Here is a 24,552-nt window from a genome sequence, read left to right as displayed (position 1 = left end):
ATGTATGTAACTGAAAAATAGCAGGCCCACACTCAGAAAGAGAAAGGTTACATGTTTTCCCTCCTATGTGGACCCTAGTGTCAATCTTCAGCTGTGTGTTTGACTTGGAGCACCTGTAGAACCCAGGAAACTAGAAGGGACCACTGGTAGGCATCTAACACAGACATACCCTGGGCCTCCACAAGCTTACTTGAGTGTACACACAGGCAGGCAGGCAGGCAGGCAGGCAGGCAGGCAGGCAGGCAGGCCGCGCGCGCGCGCGCGCACGCACACACACACACTGTCCACAGAAGGACAATGTGTTTATGTACAAGAGGATGGCACTTTTCCAAAAGCTGACAGTTGTGGAGATTTACCCCCTTGGCAAAATCACACTTAGTCTGGCTACATTAGAAACTTACAAAAGGTTTTAATCATTATTCTCTGGCATTGAAGCTCAGCTCACTTAGCAATTCCTGACTATTTCCAAAATTCTAGCCAGTCTCACTCGATTACTATCTAATAACTACTGCAGACATTTTTTTTGCCCCTCTTACAAACCCACTGTAGGGCCTGGCAGAGACAGACACCATCAGGATCATCAACTGTTTTCTCTTGCTGCTTTCAATTAGGCTTCAACGTATTTCACTCCAGCCAGGCATGGTGGTTTACCCCTGTAATCCTAGCCCTTGAGAAGTGGAGACAGGAGTGGAGGCTGGCCAGCCCTCTATATGTTGAGTTTAAGGCCTTCCTGGATTACATGAGACTGTCTCAAAAAGACCAAAACAAACAAAAAGCTCTCTAGAAATTTGTAAAGATGAACTAACCTGGTTGCCAAATAATAAAAGCAGCTTTATTACAAGCCATTAAGTCTAACACTTTACTGTTTCAAGCAGTCCTTGAAGCTGCTAAACAACCTTGATGAGTGCTTTTATGCTCTCACTTTTGTAAGAGTGTGGCTCAGGGTTAAGACTTTCATTACCTGAGACTACACTCAAAAGTTAAAAACTGTCTGTGAGCAAGATAGCACTAGGCACGTAAAGCACATGCTAGTCTGATAACCCAAACTTGATCACCAGGTCCCACAGCTGAAGGAAATAACCAACTCCTGAAAGTCCTTTGACTTCCACATGTATTGTGACACACACACAATATCTCCCAGATAATAATAATAATAATTAAAAAGCAATGTGTAAGGCCAACCAAGCATCTTGATAGTGGTGATGGTTTCAGAATATATACATGACAGTGAATCAAAGTGTATACTTTACATTCCCATTTAATGTAAGTTCTCGATAATATTTAAAAATGTAAATGCTCACATCACAACCATAACATAACATGAAACACTATCCTCCCCTAAGGAAACAAGGGGACAACATTTTAGAACTCCAAAAGCTTTTTTTTTCCTAATCACCAAGGATTTTATCCACATCCTCACTATTAACTTCTCTGTACTTCTCTGTTCATGGACCCAAGAGACTGGAATTCTACTTTTCAATAACCACAACTTCCCATGTCAAAGAAAGGCCTTAACGATTAAGAGAAGTGGACATAGCTAAAAAGAAAAAAGACAAGAACACCAAAAATCAATGAATTCATGGAAGGAAAAGAAGCAGAGAGGCTCAGATATCACACACAGGAGCCTGAGGGGTACAAAGGGCTGAAAAAGTAGTGAAATCTGATATGAGGGACAGGGTTTCTGCTCACACCCAAGTCTGGATGTAGAGCCTAATTTGGGACATGCCGATTATCTCCACAGGGATTATAGTACCTATTTTTACAAGGTTTCTGTAAGAATTAAATAACTAAGCTATGTGAAATTGCTTAATACACATAAAAATCCATGGAAAATGCTGGAAATGCTCAATCATGTTAGTTCTCTTCCAAAGATTTTAAAGTTCTAAATTATACACCAGGAAGAGTATTTCACAAATAACAGTGCAATAAATGGATCAGTTTTATAAAGTTTCAGCCTTCTGCCTCATGCTCCACGGACTTCTCTACAAACCTGAATCACAATGTAAAAAGGCTACCAGCAGCCCTTAGGAGCAGTCTTTAGGGCCATAGATAGGGCTTCTAACAAACTGCAGGTTTCCTCTCTAGAAACACACCACTGGGAATCCATGGAGCCTGCCTGTAGAAGGCCTAGCAGCTCTGTCATCCACTGACTCAGCCAGTAGGACTGTGGCAACTAGAGGATCTAGGCTTACAGCATCTTTCCTAGCCAGCAGAGGTGAAAGTGGCTTGCTAAACACCTACTGTTGGAGTCATGTGATCGTCAAAAAGCATTAAACACTGTGTAACACTCTGTTGAATTGCTGCAGAGGACACTCTAGTTCTAGAGTTTCACTTCCTTAAGGGGACAGAAGAGCAGGGTAGAAGCACTTGGGTCTGGTGTCCCTGACAGCCCAGTAGGCCTTAGAGAAGTGGTAGTTGAGCTGTGCCTTGGGATGTGAGAAATCCTGTTTCCCCCAGTCCCACCCCCAGAACAACATGGAAGGGAGGTTTTCTTCAGAGACAAGCCTCCTGGCTTAGGAACAACCTCCCACACAGCTCTTCTCAGACTTCATCACTCTAATTCAAGAAACAGAATGACAGCAGCAGAGGAGCAGGAGCAGATACATTCACGTTTTGTAACTCTAAGCCATCTTTGTCGAGGATACAAACAACAGTGATGTAACATTTGTGATTAATCAGGCATCCGGCTCCTAATTAAGGTCCTGTTTCATTTCTAAACACTACAATGGCCAAGGAAAAATCATTTGTGTAAAAAAATAACTACCTGCATTATAGTTATGCATCCATTCCTTAGGACCTTTAAAGCAACCAAATTTCCTGGAATTTTTTTGGGGGGAGGGGTTCAAGGCAGGGTTTCTCTGTGGCTTTGGAGGCTGTCCTAGAACTAGCTCTTGTAGACTAGGCTGGTCTCAACCTCACAGAGATCTGCCTGCCTCTGCCTCCTAAGTGCTGATTAAAGGGGTGCACCACCACTGCCCAGCTTTTATTTTTAAGGTAGGTTCTTGCTTATGGAGCTCAGGCTGGCCTTCAACAAGTGATCCTCTTGCTTTAGCCTCCAAGTGCCAGGATTACAGGCATGTATCATGTCTGGCCCTTGCCCATTTTGTGAGTGTGTGTCTAGGTCAGCGGACAACTTTCAGAAGTCAATTCTTGCCTTCCACCTTGTTTGAAGGCAGGGTCTCTTGTTGCTGCTGTTCCAGAGTATACTCCAGGCTAGATGTGTGCCACTATATCTTGCTTTTACAAAGGTTCCAGGGATCACACTCAGGTAATCAGGCTTGCCTGGCATGCTCATGCTCACTGAGACATCTCCTTGGTCCCCCTGGATTGCCTTAAAAAATTATTCATTCTTATTTTATGTGTATGGGTGTTTTGTCTATACGTATGTTGGTGTACTACATGTGTACAGTGTTCACAGAGGCCAAAAGAGTGTGGGATCCCCTGTTCTGAAATTACAAACATTGTGAGACACCACGAGGGTGCTAAGAATTTGAACCAGAGTTCTCTAGAAGAATACCCAGTGCTGTTTACCACTGAACCCCATGGCCTGTCTTTCTTTTTGAGACAGGGTCTCTCTACGTAGCTTCAGCTGGCCTGGATTTCACTATATAGACCAGGCTGACCTTGAACTCACAGAGATTCACCTGCTTCTGCCTCCTGAGTGCTGGGAATTTACCTGTCAGTGACAGAGTCCAGTGTGGAAAAAAAAACAAAAAACAAAAAACAAAACAACAACAAAAAAAACAACTCACCAGCCTCAGTGTTTATTAAGTGCCTTTGGTAGACCAGGCATCACAGTAAATGTCTCACAAGTATCATCACACTGAACCAATGCAACAACCCAACCAGACAGGTGGTTACCATAGTCTACCACATATGACAAAGAGAACTGAAGGTTTCAGAAGTGATTTGTTTAGTCACACAACTTTAATTACTACAGAAGAAGCACAGTGATGTCAAAACCTATCACTGAGCCGGTCTAAAAACATCCAATTAAGTAGTTGAATTATAACTGATGGCAAATTAGGGTTATATGACAGCATAATTGACAGGCCCACAAAGAAATATCACTGATAAGCTTCAGAGAAAAACGAGGAAACACTCAGGTACCAATGACAAAACATTATTATCTACAAGTAGTTAACAATTCATTTGAGAGAGGAATGCTCAGACCTCAGCATGGTTCTTCCATGCTTATGCAGAACATACCTATCTTTCTTCCTGTCTTTCTTTCTTTTGGTTTTTCGAGACAGGTTTTTGTAGCTCTGGATTTCCTGGAAATCACTCTGTAGACCAGGCTGGCCTCAAACTCACTGAGATCTACTTGCCTCTGCTTCCTGAGTTCTGGGATTAAAGGCATGCACCACTATACCTGGCATAGCAACATTATTTTTCTTGACAGTTCACGTAGATAAGCAGAAATGAGATTTAAATCTTTATAGAGATTTGAGTCTACACTCAATAGGATATGCACAGACTGTGCCTGTACAGGAAACAGAGACACTTTGCCTTTATGACATTTACTATGTGTATGCATTCCATAACACACATATGAGTATCAGAAGACAACCTGAGGGAGTTGGTTCTCTTTCTTCCCACTGTGTTGGTTCCTGGGATTGAACTCTCATGTCATCAGGCTTGATGGTAAACACTTCATCTGCTAAGCCATCTCGTTGATCCCTACCTCTATGAGCTTTTAAATGAAGCCAAAATTTGGAGAACATAACTCGAAATAGGTAACTATGTTAAGTATACAATGAGCAATTCAAAGTTCTGGGGTTCTAGATTAAAACAACCATATAAACATAACTCTCCTTACAGACATTTGCAGGTCTACAGAACAGATTCTGCTTGGGAAATAAGGGATGTAAGCATCAGAAATAGGTAACACAAGTTTGTGAAAACAGAATGAACCTTCATTCTCTGTCACAATAATGGGGTAGCTGAAGGGGTAGATGGAAGACCACATCACCATCTCCTAATCTACAACCATGGGGAAGAAGTAAAGAATTTAAGTACTAGCCATGAAAACTGGCACTAAATGGGCATGTTGAAATAGCACTCTATTCAGACACTTCAAATATAGAGTAATCATTTTTACATGTGTGGGAAAAATGGGTGTTCAATAAATGTTAGTTATAAAAGCCCATGCTAGTAAGTGCTCATAATAAATAACAGATAGTCATATAACAAGAATGCTTCTTAGAAGCACAGCTAATAGAGTATAATGGGGATCTGGAAAGTTGGCAAGGTCTATGAGTAAAACACTCAGCATTGGACAAGAAGTCAAAGGACACTCTGCAGATGATTATATTACTAAAGCATTGCTCTTCTACAAATGAACACAAGTAAAAAAGACATAGGGGAAAACAACAATGGCATAATAATGAACAGACAACAGTAAACGTAGGTAGTTATCCCTTACATAGCTCAGAACACACAACCTAGAAAGACACTAACTTGTAAAGCTAAAGAGAAAGACATGAGTACATAAAGCAAAAGAACAAAGAGTATAGATATATAACTAATAACTAAATCTCAGCATGAAATATTTAATATTTCAATCAAGGAGACCATACAAGGGTATGTACACAAGTCTAGCATCTATGTGTCCCGGGATACATATACATTATGATGGATAAATCACTTTCTTAAAGCAAGAAAGGTTTCTTCTAAGACCCATGGCTACAATCATGGAAAACGTCTCTTAAAAAACCCTTCTCTTAAAAAACAAAACAAAATAAAAATTAAGCTTCTGGCCAGGCATTGGTGGCACACACCTTTAATTCCAGCACTCGGGAGGCAGAGGCAGGCGGATCTCTGTGAGTTCGAGGCCAGCCTGGTCTTCAAAGAGAGTTCCAGGACAGTCTCCAAACCTACAGAGAAACCCTGTCTTGAAAAACCAACAACAATAACAACAACAAAAAAATGGAAGTTGGGTCAGAAAAGGTAGCTCAGCAGTTAAGAGTTGTTGCTGCTCTTCCAGAGGACATGGGCTTGTTTCCCAGTACCCATGTGACAAAAATACCCATACACAGAAAATAAAAATAAATACATGTTTTTTTTTTTAATTTACTTATTATGTATACAGTGTTCTGTCTGCATGTATGCCTGCAGGCCAGAAGAGGGCACAAGATCTCATTATAGATGGTTGTAAGCCACCATGTGGTTACTGGGATTTGAACTCAGTACCTCTGGAAGAACAGCCAGTGCTCTTAACCTCTGAGCCATCTCTCCAGCCCTAAATACATGTTTTAAAAGAGATTTTTATATATAGTGTTTGCCTAAACATATGTAATCATGTATGAATGTATGCATATGCACCACATACAAGTAGTGCCTGTAGAAGCCAGAAGGCATCAGATTTCCCTGGAGCTAGAATTACAGACACTTGTAATCCACCAAATGGTTGACTGAGAACTGAACACAGTTCCTCTGCAAGAGAAGCAACCACTGAGATATCTCTCCTGTGGTTTCCCCTCTTTCCTAAATAACAACTTTTAAAAAATGAATTTCAAAGTTTAGGTCTGCTCATAGTAAATGATGGGAAAGCATGATGACAAAGGGGCATCCATGAAGCCTCTGCACTTTATAAAACCTAAATTGAGACTCCCCAGCTCTGGCAGGAAAGTAGTTAAGGCAGCAGCAACAACTACTGCTGGGCAGGGATGTACACTGTACAGACAAGAAATTAAGTCACACAAAAATTAAAAATGCTTGTCAAATATTCTCTTTTCTGAGATTAAGAAACAAAAATGAATCAAGACACAAACTACCACCAGCTGAAAGATATAAAAGGAAGAAAAAAAGAGCTCTATCTTTTACTATAATGAAAAGAATTAGAATAATGTGTAGATGAAAACAGAAAATAATGTGTAGAAGAAAACAAAAGCTTCCCCCTAGGTAGTTCCCTGCTACTGAAGACAAAGTGACTGTGCTCCTTTGTCATCAGGACACCAAACCTACCATGTGGTAGTGTTATGTTTGCACCGTCAATGATTGCCTGTGCCAGTTCATGATCATTGCTTTCAAAAGCGTGGGCAGCAGCCTTCAAGGCATCCCAGATCTCTTTCCGGCCTTCAAAAGCTGGTGCGGTGTCCCAAAATTCATCCCTCTTGCTGCGCAGTTGTCCATCTGTCATGGGATAATCGCTTTTCCATTTTGGTTTTTCCTTTTTCAAAGGCTGGTTACGACCTAGAGCAACTGTAAAGAGAAAAGGCTGACATCAATATTCATAAAAAATCCCTATTTTCTGTAAGAAAAGTTACAAGGCTATATTCCTGTTTTGGATTCTTTCACAACAATTACAGTTAGATGTCTGCCTATTTGCTGATTTCTGGTTGATATTCTATTAACCAATCAAAAATCTAGAGCAAATGAAGATAGCTAGATGCAAATTTTTTCTGCATTTTTTTTTTTAAATTTTATTTCTTGAGACAGGTTGCACACTTTAACCCTGGCTAGCTTCAAATTCATAGCAATCTTCCTGCTTCAGTCTTCCAAGTGCTAGGATTACAGGCATGAGCCACCATCCCATACTGCATAATTTTCAGTAAGTCAATAGCTCTTTTCCATTCAGTGTATTTCCAAAGGATGATTAAAAATAATTACAGGGAGCTAGGGAGGTGGTTTAGTCAGTAAACTACCTGTGGTTCAAGCAGAAGACAGAGATAGGCAGATTCCTGAAGCTCATTTGGCCAGCCAGTCTAGACCAAGCAGTTCATTCCATATGAGATCCCTTATCAAAAAAAAAAAAAAAAAAAAAAAAAAAAAAAAAAATTCAAGTGAAGAGTAACTGAGTAAGACACCAACAGTGACCTCTGCCTTCACACATACACATACACACAGACAAAGAATTAAACTGTGGGTTTGGAACACAGCTCAGCTGATGTGGGCACCTATGTTTGTAATCCTAGATCTGGGAGAGACAAGCAAACCCTTGGGGTTTACTGGCCAGTTATCCTAGCCTACCTGGTGAGTTCTAAACTAATTAGATACCTAGCCCAGAAAAACAAAATGGATGGCTCCAAAGGCTGATCTTTAGCCTCCACAGACACACATATACACTACCAACCCCATAAACATGCATACACACAAGTATATTGATATACACCCACACCTACAAGCAGGATTATAACTGCAAACTATAAGTGGTGGTACATGCCTGTAATCTCAACACTTAGGAGGCAGACACAGGTAAATCTCTGTTTGAGGCCAGCCTGATCTACATATCAGAGTTCCAAGATAACCAGGACTATAAAGAGAGATCATGTCTCAAAAACGAACAAAAAAACATAAACAACAAAATGTAACTGTAACAAATGTACCATTCTGGTAAGAGGTGTTTAGAATGGGTCAATGAACAGCTCTTTCCCAGAAAAATATGGGAATTTTCTGAATAAGAGTTCTATTTTGTTCATTAAAATATGTACACACACACACACACACACACACACACACACACACACACACACACACACACACACACACACACAGAAGCCAAGATGCATAGTGTTTCATCGAACTAACAAGGGTAGAATATGAGTGGCAGATGCTGCAGCAGAGACACAAGGGAAAGTAAATAGTGTGAAATAGTTTGAATCTCAGGATCTTTAGACACATGAAGCCAAGAAGTTAGAACTGAGAAAATCCAAAAAGGCAAAAGGCTACTTTTCAGTGTTCAAGGAAGGCAAGGAAAACCACCCAACCCAGGAAGAGACTAACTAGAAGAGTGCTTCCTCCAGCTCCCTTCAGAATGCCTTTCTCTGAAACTCAAGCAAGAGCTAGTTTGGAAAGCAGTGGGGCAAAGGGATGAAATCACTTTTTTTTTTTTTTTTTTTTTTTTTTTTTGAGGAACCAGAAATCAAACAGGTAATACTGGGTCAATGGATAAGCTCTCAACCAGAAAGAACAAAAAAGAGCAGCAATGCCATATTCTAGTGCCAACCCTGAGAAGAGGAAAAGGGCAAGAGTGCACTCCCTTTGGCATACATTTCCTTAGAGAATGCTTCACAAGTCTCAGGCACCTCTGTATCCAGATACTTCCACAGCCTACAAGATCACTGATTATTTTCTATGGGTCATACTGACCTATATTATATTGCCTTCTCACCTATGGGTCTGTCTGTAGGTTATATAGTGCCAGGCGTAAGAAAGCTTAATAGACAGAAGTAAAAGGGAAATTTAACCATGATGAAAAGACAAAGAATGTTAGGAAAGAATAGGTGGGTAATAAATGACAGTGCAGGTGGGAAGCAGAGAAGGCATGAATCAAAATTCACTGTTCCATACTTAATTGCAGGAAGAATATCAATTTAAAAGAATCTAAAATGGTTCTAGAGAATGGATGAAGTTAATGACCCGCTTACTGGCCTGGTTTATGCATTAACACAAAATAAAATGCCTCTTAACCTCTGGGAAATCTTTCCATTTCCCAGGCTACATTCCTATATGATAGGGCTAACTAATAGCGTAAAGTGCACTTGGTTTGACATCTGAATTGAAATAAATTCTTTTTACTAGGTCTGACCATTGATCTCAAGTTCAAACATCTTAAGTCTCTTTAGTCTTTCACACAAAACCTTCAGTACTAACATGTGATGATGTTTTGGTCCCCTAACTTGTCTAAGTGAAATGTAAAGCAGGCAAGTTCTAAAGCAGGCATCCACATGCAATTCCAGTTACTCAAGAAGATGAGGTAGGAGGATGGCAAATTTAAGTTTAGCCTAAGCAACACCCCATTCCCAAAAGGAAGCTCTATACAGGCATGGGATGTGGTCATCCACACCTTCAATCCTAGCACTTGGGAAGAAGAGGCAGGTGAGGTCACAGAGCAAGTTCCAGAACAGCTAGGGTGACATTGAGAAACCCTGTCTCAAACAAAACAAAACAAAAATGCTCTCAAATTCAGAAAGCCAACAGAAAAATAAAAACAGCCTTTACATATGTGAATTACTTTCCTTACCTATGTGAGGTAGCTTTATTTTTGCTGCTCATTTTTGTACTAAGTGCAAGAACAGTCACTACATTGACAAAGGGACAAAAAAAGGACACACACACACACACACACACACACACACACACACACACACACACACACGTTGGTTAAGGTAACTATCATTTTGAATATGTTTTAAACTATAACCTGTCAAAAGTTCCATAATTTCTCTGCAGAAATAAACAAAATAAAAAAAAGTATTCACCCTGAACACATGAAATAGGCTCATCTTATTTAAACATGCATAGTATGGATCCATTATTAAAATGACCAAATCTCTGGGGCTAATATTACAATTTGGAAAGTCATAGTTTTTTTTTTTTTGGGGGGGGGTTCCAGAAAGGGTTTCTCTGTGTAACAGCCCTGGCTGTCCTGGAACTTGCTCTGTAGATTAGGCTGGCCTTGAACTCACAGAGATTCCCTTGCTTCTGTCTCCTGAGTGCTGGGATTAAAGGCATGGGCTGCCACCACCGAGCAGAAAGTCATAGATGTTAATAAATTTTTATTTTTACATGTGCCGAGTATTTTGCCTGAGTGTTTTGCCTGTATGTATGTGCATCACAAGTGAGCAGTGCTTACAGAGACTAGAACAGAGTATTGGAGCCCCTAAAACTGAAGTTACAGACAGTTGTGAGCTTCCATGTGGATGCTGGGAATTGAACTCAGGTCCTCTGGCTGAAGAGCCAGTGCCCTTAACCACACAGCCATATCTCCCCCAGTATAGAATTTTCACTGCACTATTTGACCTTAAAAGTTTCATGCTAGGTTCAACAGAATACCAAAACAAGTTAAAAAAACAAAACAAAACAAAAACAAAAACAAAAAAACTCATAATAACCCAAATCAGTTACTGCCCAACATATCTTTAACTGCTGTGCTAGTTCTCCAGCCCTTTTGCTTTTTCTCACTCTGTAACAGATTTAATACTAAAAAGTTAAAGGCTTGCTTTTCAAATGGACCCAAGTAGCATATGACGTTAAACACATTTACTATCCAATGAAAAGCATTTTACCACAAATTCATTTAGACATTCTGTTTATAAGAAACAATGATCTTTGGGAAGACAGTTGGTAAAGTCCTTGATATGCAAACATGAGGACCTGAGTTCCATGGAGAAGCCACATAAAAAGCCGTGAGTGACATAATATTCTTGTAATTCTAGTGCTGGAGAGGTACAGATAGACAGGGGCTGCCCTAACTGGCAAGCTCAGGCCTGAGGAATGAAATCTGAGGGTGGCCTCCATATATTCATATCTACCTACCTACCTACCCACCCATCCACCCACGAGAGAGGAGAGAGAAGAGAGGAGTGAGAAGAGAGACTAGAGAGACACAGATCTTCAAAAGTGACTTATGATTTTAATTCTTTTTCTTCCTTTTAGTCCTTTGAAAATCCCTGACTTAATATTTGGGATTCATCAGATAAGGAAAGGAAAGGTTACAATACAAAGGCGAGATAAAAAATACCAAGATACAGACTGAGTGGTGGTGGCGCACTCCTTTAATACCAGCACACAGGAGGCAGAGGCAGGTGTATCTTTGTGAGTTTGAGGCCAGCCTGACTTACATACAAAGAGAGTTCAAGGATAGCTAGGGTTGTTACACAGAGAAACCCTATCTCCAAAAACCAAAACAAACAAACAAACAAACAAAACCAAGATATGACCCTGGTAATATCAGCTGCAACAGGCAGAAACCTAGAAAGCATCAGTTTCCTTAATACAGTACCTGGGGGTGGGGACAACTAAAGAGATCGCCATCAAAAGACAAATTACTGTCTCAAGCAATTTTCAAGTATTTAAAGCAGTGAGAACCAGGACAGTAAATTGCTCCTATCTGCTACTGACTAGAGCAACAAAAGCACAAAAACAGAAGGAAAAGCTTCTTGTCACTTCAGAGTTAAAGACAGGGAAGAACTCTTGACAGCAGATTTTGCAATCCTTCTGGAGCTGGCAGGAAAGAGCCTACAAGACCATAGGTCTCCAAGAGGGGAGGGACCTTGACAGCATGTAACAAAATTTCTTATTCAGTCCTACTATAGCCTGGCAAAGCCAGTTTCAGAAAGGGAGTTAAAGAAAGGGAGAAAAAAAAAAAAAACCCCATAAAAACAGAAAACCTCATTAACTCTGAACTGGAAAACTCAATATAAGCTTATGATCTAAAGATGCTCAAAAATACTTTATATCTCTTTAAATGCCTGGAGTGACAACCTAGCAGAGCTTAGTTCTAAGTAACAACCCAACTTAAGGAGACACAGGTTCTTAAGAGCTGTGGTTCTCAACCTGTGGGTCATGACTTCCACAGGGGGTGTCGTTACATCAGATAGCTTACATATCAGATATTCATACTACGATTCATAACAGCAGCAAAACTACAGTCACAAAGTAGCAACAAAAATAGTTTTATGGTTGGGGGTCACCACAACACGAGGAACCATATTATAAAAGGGTAGCAGCATTAGGAAGGCTGAGAACCACTGAGTTATAGAAGCACCTACTTTGAGGCACAGACCAAAGAAAGCTAAACCAAGCTGTTGCATCTCAGTAACATTGATATTTAAAGCATACACAAAACTATGGAAACCAAAACTCTGTAGATAGTAAGACATGAATGTAATGTGTGTGGCACTCAGCTCTGATCCTGTAATCACTATTATGTTTATATGATCAGCTTAGGATCTCATTGTTATCAGCTGCTTGTATCCCTTAATTCCTATGTCAAGCCACAATACCAAAGCATATTATCTGGAGGAAGAGCTTTTGGAAGGTAACGAGTTCATGAGGATGGGACCCTCCCAGATGGGATTAGGAGAAAGAGATAACATTACTATGAGAAGACAGATAGAAGGCAGTTATATGGGCACCAAGAGGGACCTTACTAACCATCAAGTCAGTCACCACTTCAATATTAGAGATCCCAACTTTCAGAATTGTGAGAAATAAATTTCGAAAGTCACCTAGCTTACAGTATTGTGTTACAGTGACCTGACCTGACCTGACTAAAAGATACTGTCACCAAGAAGCAGAGCATTGTAAAAAAAATACCTAAAAATGTAGAAGTGGCTGCTTAAAGAGTAGAAGCTGGAAGACGGTGAGCCAGCATTTCGACTGTAACAAAATACCTAAGAAAAACCAACATATAATGAGGAAATTTGAGCTCATAGCTTTGGAAGTTTCAGCCCAGAATCTTTGTGCTTGTGAACAGACCCAGACTGGTAGAAGCACATGGCTGATGCTAACTCTAACTGATCATCAAATCCTGAGCAAAGAGGCAAGGAGAATAAGGAGACTGCCAGGGTCTCACCATTGCTTTCAAAGATCTGAAAGACCTAAAGGCCTGACACCAGGTCCTAGAACCTCCCCAAACATCATCCTGGGGTTTAAGTCTTTAAGATGTGGGACTTTAAGAGGACATTCAAGTTCTAAACTATAGCAAAGATTTTTGAGATATGTGCATGCTAGAAATAGGCGTGTTCTTGAGAAGAGACTACTAAAGGCAATTCTGCTGAGTAAAAAGAAGATGGGCTGATGAGATGGCTCAGCAGGTAAAGGTAATTTATCCTAAACTTGCTAATTTGAGATTGATCCCTGAGGCCCATATAGTAGAAAGATAGCACTGACTCCTGGAACTTGTCCTCTGACCTCCATGCTTGTAAAGTGTACACAAGCGTGAGTGTATACACACACACACACACAGAGAGAGAGAGAGAGAGAGAGAGAGAGAGAGAGAGAGAGAGAGAGAGAGAGAGAGAGAGAGAATGTGATAAAGATGTAAAAGGAAGGAAAATTTGAAATCCTCTATGTTCTAGAGAACATATGACTAGTCGTAAAAGGATGGTGACAGAAACATGGAAAGTAAAAGCCACTGAAATGACAGCTCAAATAAAAACAAAGAGTCTGTTACTGGACTGGAACAAAGGTGCAAAAACCTGGGTTGAACTGTGTTCGAATTTTAGTGCTCTGTGGAAGTAGTGAACTGGTTCTTTAGCTAAGGTGACTTGACACATTTGTGAGCTAAAGCAATTTCTAAGCCCAGTGCTGAAGGAGCAGTTTGGTCTCCTTTGACTGTATGCAATAGTATGTAGGGATAGAGAATGAAGACACAACTGTTCAGCAAAAAGGGATCAGAACTCAGAGGATTTACAAAAGTCACTGCACTTAACACTCATACTACAAAAACAACCAGGTGTGTGTTTGTGTGTGTGTGGGGGGACACCAACAGGGACACAACAGCTCAACTTTCAACAGGCTAGACAGCTTAGCCTCTATGTAGTTTCAAGTTTCTATTTACATATGGCTTTTAGGTCCATGTATAATCTCCTACATATTCTCTTGTCTAATGAGCAGTAAAACTAAGAGGCCCAACAGTAAGAGACCAGCAACCAGCAACTGTGGGAAACATTCTCTACGGATGGAGCTTATTTAGAACAAAGACTAAATAACTCAATAACAATACTTCAAAGGGTGCTTAATTTCACTTAGTAAACTGTAAGATTACTTTTTCTTTCTCCCAATTCTTACTGTAAAAATATCCTTGGACATCTGGTATAGGCCAAAATGTAAGACCACTGAAGTCCATCTTTCTCACCGACTGTAACAGAAATATGGGACAAAATGCAAAACACAGTTAACTGAGGGTTCTGAAAAGCTGATGATAGTGGCAGACAGGAGCCAAACCTAAAGAAGCACCCTTGCTTTTTTTTTTTTTTTTTTTTTTTGAGACAGGTTTCTCTGTAGCTTTGGAGGCTGTCCTGGAACTCATTCAGTAGACCAGGCTGGTTTCGAACTCACAGAGATCCACCTGCCTCTGCCTCCCAAGTGCTGGGATTAGGGTGTAAAGGTGTGAGTCATTTTTTAAATATTTTTTTTTCTCTCAGATTTGACCTACGGCAGCTTTAGTATGGAAATGCAGTAAGATGTACTAAACTATGAAGGGATCTGGCTTCTGGTAGGGTAATTGGAAAAGGAATTCTCAGAACCAGAAATGAGGGACTGACAAGATGGCTCGGAGCAAGAGACCTAAATTTGGATCCCCAGCACCCATGTTAAGAGTCTGGGGCATGCCTCTGTAATTCTAACTTTTGGAGAACTGAGACAGAATCCAGGGGCTCACTGGAAGCCAGCTTGGCAGTAACAGAGAGCCTGAGATTCAGATTCATCTTTTCTATTTTCAAGACAGGGTCTCATGAAGCCCAGGCTGGCCTCTAACTTGATATGTAGTCAAAGACAACCTTCTGATTTTCCAGCCGTATCTCCTGAATGCTGGGATTACAAATGTCCACCACTATGCCTGGTTTAGGCAGAGCTGGGAATTAAACCCAGGGTGTTTTGTGAATGATAGATAAGTGTTCTTCCAAATGAGCCACATCCCCAGCCAGAGACCTTATCTTAAAATAAGATGAAGTGGCTGAGGAGAACATTCTGATGTCAACCTCTGGCCTCATACACACTGCACCCTGGCTCAGGCAAGTACACATATCACACAAACACTGGGCAGGGGACAGTGGAGGGATGGTTACCAAAAACTTAAGTGAGAAAACCTGGTTTTGAGACAAAGCAACCAGGAAAAAAAGTAATACAACATGAAGAAAGTAAGGTTATTTTTTCCCTATTCTTTTTGTACCTTCTTTTGTCATGTTATCTTAAAAGGCAACATGGAAGTACGGGTTAATGCTAGAAAACAGCTGAGAGGAATCTCTTTCCAGTTAAAAGGTAGAGAACAATGGCCTTTGGGAGAGGGGAGATGAATGGATGGACAGACAGACAACAGTACTCCAAAGTACAAACAGCTGGAGAATAACCTAAAATTCTGCATTTGAGATAAGTCAAATCTCCAATTCACCTATGACCTGCACTGGCCATAAAGCAGCACAGTAATGGCTCTGATATAAACAAACTAGCCACCATTAAGGATGTGCCACCATTAAGCCTAACAATGGCTTTTGAAAAGCAAATCAATATCAGCACCACTAACACAGAAACAATTCAGTCTGAAGAAACCAGGTTGAAGGATAAAACTATGAAACAAAGCAAAGCAAACTGATATTCTTCAGGAAATTTAATAAAAGACCTAGATTCTCAAATGTTCAACATGTCCAGGAAACAATTCAGGATTACTCAACACAAAAGAAATATGTGACCAATTTTCAAGAAAAAAGTCAACAAACAAATGGAAAGTTCTGAGATGATCCAGATGTTGAAATGATCAAAGACTTTAAAAGTTACAATCATGTTTCATGAGATTAAAGACAAGCTGGAATAAAAAGTCTCCCTTTTTCCTTCTTTCTTTTGGTTTTTGAGACAGGTCTCACTAGACAGGTCAGACCATCTTGAACTCACCATCCTCTTGCATCAACCTCCTAAGTACTAGGAATACAGGCACATGTCATCATGCCTAGCAAAAAGAAGTTCTTAGAAGAGAAACAAACGATCAATAATAAACAAATGTAAATCCTAGAAATGAGGCCAGATGTGGTGGTGCAGACCTTAAATCCTAGCACTCAGGAGGCAGAGGCAGGCAAATCTCCAAGTTTGGGGCCACCAGGGCAACATAGTGAGACCCTGTTTTAATAAACAAACAACCAACCTGGAAATGGAAAATATAGTACCTAAGACTTAAGATCACCCCTAGAAAGCAGAGGAGGACTTAACTGAATGAAGACATGCAGCTGAAAAAACCCTTAGAGAACAACTATTCGGGACTATAATGCCCCATCCCATTCCTTCCTGACCAGTTAATGCCAGGGTGAAGCCCGCAGGCTGAAATCATAGCTCCATGATTGCTATAACTTCAAACATTTGCTATGAGACCAGAGAAGCACTCAGTTCCAATCAGGTCTTGACCTGTTAAGCATAGAGATCAGTGTTTGAAACTACATGGTCAGATGGATTACTTAAATTTTATATTCTATAAGAGTGGTCTCCAGTTGTCAGAGCAGTCATATATTCAATAATGACTTCATAGTTCAAGGCAAGGCTTAGATAGAAATCTTGGAGGTTCATCTTTGAGTTTGAGGTTGGTCTGGTCTCCTGACCAAGTTCCAGGACAGCCAGAGCTACTCAGACAGTCTTGGGGAAAACAAAAACAAAAACAAGTAAACAAACAAAAGAAGTCTTGGGGGTTCTTTATGCCTTTATACTTCAGAGTTCTGTCTTAATGACACCATTATGGCATATGGGGAGAGATGCATAAATATCAGATGAACATAAAGAAAACATAACTCTTCAAAATGTACTTTGTTGGTTTCCTCTGGCTAATAAGAAAGTCCTGTTTCCTGAAGGGGTATCTGCTAGGACTGACCCGAAGCTTTTGGTAAACTAGACCAGCATAACACTATCTGTATCAGGAGGTGTAAAATGAGATGGAAAAACAGGTGAGGGGAAATGTCCACCGGACAGACAACCTGCTGGACACTTTCCTGGTTCTCTTCCCCAACACCACTCTGTCCCTTTTGCTTTTTCATCTCACCCAAGACAAATCCAGAAAGCTACAGCCTTCAGAGCTGTCCTCAGTATCATGCAAAATGTCCTTGGTTTGTTTCCTAGCAGGCCCTACATTTCAGTGTGTGTGTGTGACACACATGTGTGGGAACAGAACAACCTTGGGTATCATTCCTTGGGCACCATTCACTTACTTTTCTTCCCTCCTTCCTTTCTTTCCCCAGACCAGGTGTCTCAGTTCTGGTTTGAACTCACCAAGTAGGCTAAGCTGGCCAGGCACAGTTGCAAGGATCCACCTGCCTCCACCTCATTGGTGATGGCATCAAAAGAATGTGCCACCATCAAGTCCAGCTTCTTCTGGCATGGGTGTCAGGTATCAAATTCATGTCTTTCAAGCATACTGACTTGTGTGTGTGTGTGTGTGTGTGTGTGTGTGTGTGTGTGTGTGTGTTTCATGCGCACGCGCATGAAAGCCAGAGGTGGGCATTGTGTGTCTTTCTTAGGTTACTCTCCTATTTATTTATTTATTTATTTATTTATTTATTTATTTATTTAGAGTTAGGATCTCATACTAAACCTGGAGCTCAATGACACAGCTAAGTTAGCTGTTCAGTGAGTTTGGGATCTCTCTCTCAGCCTCCCCAGCAATGGGATTACAGGTGTATTGAATGCCTGGCTTTTTAGATAGGTGCTAAGAATGTGAATGTAGGCCCTCATGCTTACACAGAAGCACTTTACTAACTAAACTATCTTGCCAGTCCTTTCTCAATTTTTCTTCTTTGAAAGAGGTCTCAAATTGTAGTTTGGGCTGGCCTAGAACTCACTATGAAACCTAGGCTATCCTTGACCAAGCAATTCTTCTGCGTTAGTCTCTCAAGAGCTTGGATTACGGGCCTGAATGAGCTACCACATCCAGATTAAATTCTTAATACATAAATATTTATGGATGGGCTGGAGAGATGGCTCAGTGATTAAGAGTACTGGCTGCTCTTCCAGAGGTCCTTATTTCAATTAATTCCCTGCAACCACATGGTGGCTCACAACCATCTATAGTGGGATCTGAAGCTCTCTCTGGCATGCATGCAGACAGAACACTCATACGTTTAAAATAAACAAATAAGTAAATATTTGTAGGCATACAGATATACAATTATACCTATTTCTATGTAGACTTTATCTCTTTGTAAGAAAAAATTTATGCCAATCCCTCATAGTCACTTTCAGAAAACAAGCAAGAAACCTTCCCAACTCAATTTCTAAGGCTAGTATTAAATCAACAACACAAAGCAAATGTTACAACTATAGATAACACCTCATAAACACAGATTCAAAGAAAATAAAAACCTTGCCAGACATACAGAAGCTGAGAGGACTTACTACCATAGATCTACACTACTACAAACACTAAACTAAAGGGAAATAACAGATGTATGACTCCACAAATGAGTGCACAGCATAGTAAGTAATGATGTAAGCACATATACAAGGTGTTTTAAATCATCATCTAAAGACTACAAAGGTGGTTAGGCAGTCAAGAGCACTGACTTAATCTTGAGAAGGACTCCAGTTTGGCAGTTACTCTGGCAGCTTACAACTGCTGAGTTGCCTGTAACTCCAGTTCCAGAGGATCTGACTCCCTTTTCTGTTCAACATGGGCACTGGACCATACATAACATACATGCAGACAAACACTTATCATCATAAAACCAAAAATAAAGCAGTATCTAAATCTCCTTACAGCACAATTAGATGATATTAGGAAAACAAAAGGACTTCCAGAAATCGCCTGCTCCATAAATGCCACAAAGACACTGGCAAAACTGGCAAAATAAACTTCAGTACTAGCAGACCAGCCGGAAGCTTGCACCACCATATTCTTCTTTCTTATCAGAGCAGCTAGGTCAGTAGGCATATTGGCACTTGTCTCATGCTCTTGATTGCCTCTTCTCACTCACTGCCATCGAGACTGTGGTAACAGGTGTGAAACATAGACTGGACTCCTTTATAGGCCCTACTTGCACAACTGGCATTGTTTAGCCTATCTGGAAGTTCTTTGGAAAATGCCACCCATCAAGCTTCTTTTGTGTCTTTCCTGAGATCTCTCCTATGTGAGCATCTTTTTCTCTAGAGACATTTGTCAAAAATAAGCAGAAGCTAAAAGTACAACTCAGTAACAGAACACTTGCCTCACATGTGTGAAGTCTTAGGTTCAGAAATAAAAATGCAAGTTGCTTAACATTGCACCTGTTGGAGACAGTGAAGCATTTAGGTCAAATAAGAAGCCTGTTGCCAGGCAATGGTATGGTGGTGTACATCTGTAATCCCTGCATTCAACTGTGTGAGGCAGGATGATATTGAGTTTGAGGCTTGAAGACAAGACTGTCTTCAAACAATAAAAACAAAACAAAACAAGACAAAACAACAACAAAACCAAATTAACTATCCAGAAAACTTACACTTCCATGTGGGACTCTAAAAGGCCAAACACAGTGCACACCCATGACTGCAGACACTCAGCAAAGATTAAAGTTGTAAGCTCCTATCTCTGACTGGTATTAAGGCTCAAAGAAAGTAGGAATTAAGGTATAAGGTAGTTGTAAATTACCAGAATTTTAAAGGTTGTAGCTAATAGTAATCCAGAGCCTTTCATTAAATGAGAGAAAAAGAATGGAAGACTTACTGGTTTCTGGTGTCCCAGAACCACCCAATTACCACACGTGAACTGGCTGGATCTTTAACTGTGTGGAGACAGAAGCCAATAGGCATCCCTAACAAGATAAACATACCCAGCCCAGAAGGTACCACTGGTGTATCTGCATCAGCACCTTAGACTTAGATTCCAGGCAAGAAAAGTGTGACCATCTAGCACATATTGAATAATGAGAGGGTGGGAAAAAAATATCCCCTCCCCCACAAAAAACAAGCCAATCGAGGGCTGTGAAAAATGCAAGGAAGGGCTGACACCTACTGGCGACCCGGCACAAACTCAACCCAAAAGGTACTTGAACTCCACTGGAAGTCCACAAAGAGTTTGAGCTTGAACTGAGACTGCAAATTGCACTTCCCTGAATGGAGCATAACAGGGAGTGAGAAGAAAGATTAAAAATCCATCCCACCATGAAAGAACTAGTGGCCAATGCTATGATATGCTTTTATCTACTACTAATTCACTTCCTGAAGTGTTTTAAAACCTGCAACCCTCCATAAATGTCTCTGAGTGGTTTTGGCTTCATTTTATATTGCTTAAGTTTTATGAGTATTTTGTTTCTGTGCCCATGCTAATGTGTACTCTACTATTCTTGCTCTCCACAACCAATCCTTCCCCTTTCATTTCTACCTCATTTCCTCTCTACCCGCCCCCACCCAGTTCCCTCCACTTTGGGCTTTTAATTTTAACACCCCACAGTTTTATCTTTAAGATCTGTAAATCCTAATACCACTATTTCACCTCCATCTACCTCCCTCTGTGATGTTTTCTGCTCAGATGATATAGTACTACCTATCCTCATTCAGGTTCTGTCCCTTACATCCCTGACCTTAGTAGGATCATAATCTAATACACATTTTTATACTCCATCAGTTACTGCAAGTAAGGTAACTTTTTATTTATTTGTTTTGAATTTCCAAGCTAACTTTAATTCTCCCAAAACATATGTCAATAGTAAATGCTTTTAAGACATTATACTAATTTAGCTACTGACAATTTCTGAATTTACTGTATTTTCCAAAACATGGGTAACGTAGAAGACTTAGAAATGTGTGTTGTAATGACAGCTTTGCATTTCAAATTTCTGAGCTTTAGGTTCAATGGCATCAAAAGTTCTTTTTACTTTAGGAATGCTGCGACTAAAACAGCACTGCATGGCTAAACAGGCCAATTTACTTTCTACAAGCAGGGTAAGTGCACACCAATGTCACAGACTTTCATAAAAATCATTTTGCTGACCCACTGAAGACTTCTTACATGCCAGGGGGAAAATATCACATGTAGCCCTCCAGGCTGAGGACACATGCCGCTTATGTGCAAGGACCTGGGTTCCAGCAAGAACAGCAAAACCAAACTGAACTGTGTAACACAGGGTCAAGGTGGTGCCAGCTCTGTACACACCAGACTTCACTGACCCATGACTTTTCTGGTCAGCTCTGCTCAAGCCCCCCAGCTTAAACTAACAGGATAAGCAACACTCCTCAGGCCAACATAACTCAGTCACAATCCAGTCAGGCCTTATGTCTTTGTGCAAGATTTTATTAAATGTCTGTACAGGACAACATCCAGCCTCCAGACACAGCTGCCAAGACCCTGTTATGGTGTAGGCACTGGCTGGGGCATGGCAGGTGGCTCTGGCTTCCCACCCTTCTGCTGTGAGATGGGGGTGGTGGGCAAGATCTCATCCTTAGGTTCCATAATGCTCACATGATCAGGCAGAGGCTTCTTGGGGCCGATCTTACCACTTGGGTCCCAGGGCAGCATGATTTTCACTTTGATGCCCAGCACACCCTGTCTGAGGAGTACATGGCGAATGGCAGTATCAACATAGTAGTTAACAGGGTCTCCACTGTGGATCATCAGCCCATCCACAAGCTTCATGGACTTGGCTCTCTCTCCTCGGAGCTTCCCAGACACCACAACCTCACAGCCCTCAGCCCCACTCTCCATTGTAAACCGAAGCACAGTAAGGTAACTTTTAAAAATGTCACAATATTTGCTCAGTGGGCCCAAATCCACTTCTGTAGTTAATTTTCTACTCTCAGAATGGTGGTGGAGGTATGCCCTGCTCCCTGATCATATAAACTGAGGATTTATCTATTGAATATGTGCCCAGCCCATTGGACCCCAAGGTCAGAGAACTACAAGAACTTCAGTTAAAAAAATACTGCTTAAAAACAAACTGAAACTCAAGAAACGAAAAACTCACTAACAAATTTGAAACAGTAGAAAGCTTCACCAACAAAATAGATCAAGAAAAAGACAAAATATCAGGGGCTGGAAGACAAGTGAGATCTGTGGTTCTCAACCTGTGTCTTGACCTTTTGTGGGGGTCAAATATCAGATCATCCTGTATATTGGATATTTATATTGCTATTCATTAACAATATTAGTATCGAAATTAGTTATGAAGTAGCAACAAAATAATTTTATGGTTGGGGATTACCACAACATGAGATCTGTAATTACAGGAAATACAAGTATTAAAAATTCAAAATTATACCACCAGATGGTGGTGGCGCACACCTCTAATCCCAGCACTCAGAAGGCAGAGGCAGACAGATCTCTGAATTCTAAGCTAACCTGGTATACAGAGCAAATTCTAGGATAGCCAGGGCTACACAGAGAAACTGTTTCAAAAAACAAAATATTCAAATTATACATACAAGATAGCCATAACCTTCCTATAATGTGGACACAAGAGGCACACTTTATATATGAAAACAGAAGATGGAAACTATATAAAACATAGTCAAATGAAAGATACAACGCCTACATTTATAGCAAAGATAAAGACTTTAAGACAAAATTTTACTAAAGATAAGTAAAAAATACTGTTGTATTTGAAGGGAAAAATAGTTTCGTGTTGTTTTCCTTTGCTTTGTGAGACATGGTCTCCCTAGACAGCTCTGGAGGCCTAACCTCACTAGGTAGCCCAGGCTGGCCTCAAACTGTGATGATCCTCCTGCTCTGCCTCTAGTCCTTAGGATTACAGACAGGAGTCAAGTGCACCTGCTTACTGGAGAAATAGTTTTACAACAGGGTTGGAGGCTTCAATATTCAATTCTTTTTTGGGGGGGTAATGGGGGGAGCTCACTATGTAGCTCTGACTGTACTAGAACTCACTCTGTAGACCAGGTTGGTCTCCAAGTCACAGAAATCCTCCTGTCTCTGCCTCCTGAGTGCTGGATTGAAGGCCTTCACCACCACCTGGCTGTTGCTCCATTCTTAATTTTTTTTGTTTGTTTGTTTTGTTTTTTGAGACAGGGTTTCTCTGTGTCGCTTTAGAGCCTATCCTGGCACTTGCTCTGGAGACCAGGCTGGCCTCGAACTCACAGAGATCTGCTGGGATTAAAGGCATGCGCCACCAACGTCCAGCTTAATAATGTTTTAATAAAACATTGAAACAGTATTTACCAATAAGAAAATAGAAACTAAATACTATAAACTGACAAGACCTAAAAGACATATAGCACATTCTATCACACAATAGAATAGGTGTTTTTAGTCTACCTACATTTATAGAATAAGAATCAACAACAGAAAGAAAACTGGAGAACTTGTAAACACAAAAATTAAACATACAGAGGCTAGAGCAACGGCTCAGCACTTGCAGTTCTTGCAAGAGGACCTAGGTTCGGCTCCTAGCACTCACATGGCAGTCCACAATCATGTGCAACTCTAGTTCCAGGGAATCCATTGCCCTCTTCTGGCCTCTGAGGACACTGCACACATGTGGTACTTACATTCATGTAGAAAAACACCTATACACATAAAAATAGATAAAATCTTGTGTGTGTGTGTGTGTGTGTGTGTGTGTGTGTGTGTGTGTGTGTGTGTGTGTGTGTTTGGTTTTTTTGAGACACAGTTTCTCTGTGGCTTTGGAGCCTGTACTGGAACTAGCTCTTGTAGACCAGGCTGGTCTCAAACTCACAGAGATCCGCCTGCCTCTGCCTCCCTAGTGCTGGGATTAAAGGCGTGCGCCACCAACACCCGGCTTTCATATATATATATATTGTGTGTGTGTGTGTGTGTGTGTGTGTGTGTGTGTTTTGCGAATGAACTTTATAAAGATGTTTATTTACCAGGGAATGGTAACTCATGCCTGTAAATTAAGGAGGCAGAGGCAAGAGGATCACCACAAGTTCAAGGCTCGTCTAGTTGATATAGTGAGTTTCAGGCTAGCCTGGGCTATATAACAACACCCTGCCTCAAGAGAAAAAAAAAGTTTATTTAGCTCAATTTGGGAGATTCAAAAGCATAGCATTGGTATCACAGTTTAAGTGTCAAAAGCAGGAGCACATAAAAGAGGAGATCACACTGGAAACAAGCCAGAGAACAAGTCAGGGCTAGCAATCCTAACAATTCACTTAGAGAATTTGTTTGGGAAACTACATTCCCTTTCTAGG

General features: G+C 40.7%; 2 protein-coding genes across 2 annotated transcripts in view; both read right to left on the bottom strand.

Moving 5' to 3' along the window:
- Positions 1-24,552, bottom strand: part of Ubtd2 (ubiquitin domain containing 2) — a 49,745-nt gene that overhangs the window by 5,865 nt on the left and 19,328 nt on the right. The window contains exon 2 of the mRNA XM_027425193.2: positions 6,967-7,203. Within this exon, the coding sequence (XP_027280994.1) occupies positions 6,967-7,203 (237 nt within the window). The remainder of the gene's footprint in view (positions 1-6,966; positions 7,204-24,552) is intronic.
- Positions 21,662-22,108, bottom strand: LOC100773119 (40S ribosomal protein S3). Its single transcript, XM_027425194.1, has one exon. The coding sequence runs from the start codon at positions 22,091-22,093 to the stop codon at positions 21,740-21,742; it is 354 nt and encodes a 117-aa protein (XP_027280995.1). The 5' UTR covers positions 22,094-22,108; the 3' UTR covers positions 21,662-21,739.

Source organism: Cricetulus griseus, chromosome 7, assembly GCF_003668045.3.
Source record: "Cricetulus griseus strain 17A/GY chromosome 7, alternate assembly CriGri-PICRH-1.0, whole genome shotgun sequence".
NCBI classification, from domain to species: domain Eukaryota; kingdom Metazoa; phylum Chordata; class Mammalia; order Rodentia; family Cricetidae; genus Cricetulus; species Cricetulus griseus.
The sequence above is the reverse complement of the archived record's forward strand: the minus strand, read 5'-3'. Positions and strand labels throughout refer to the sequence as shown.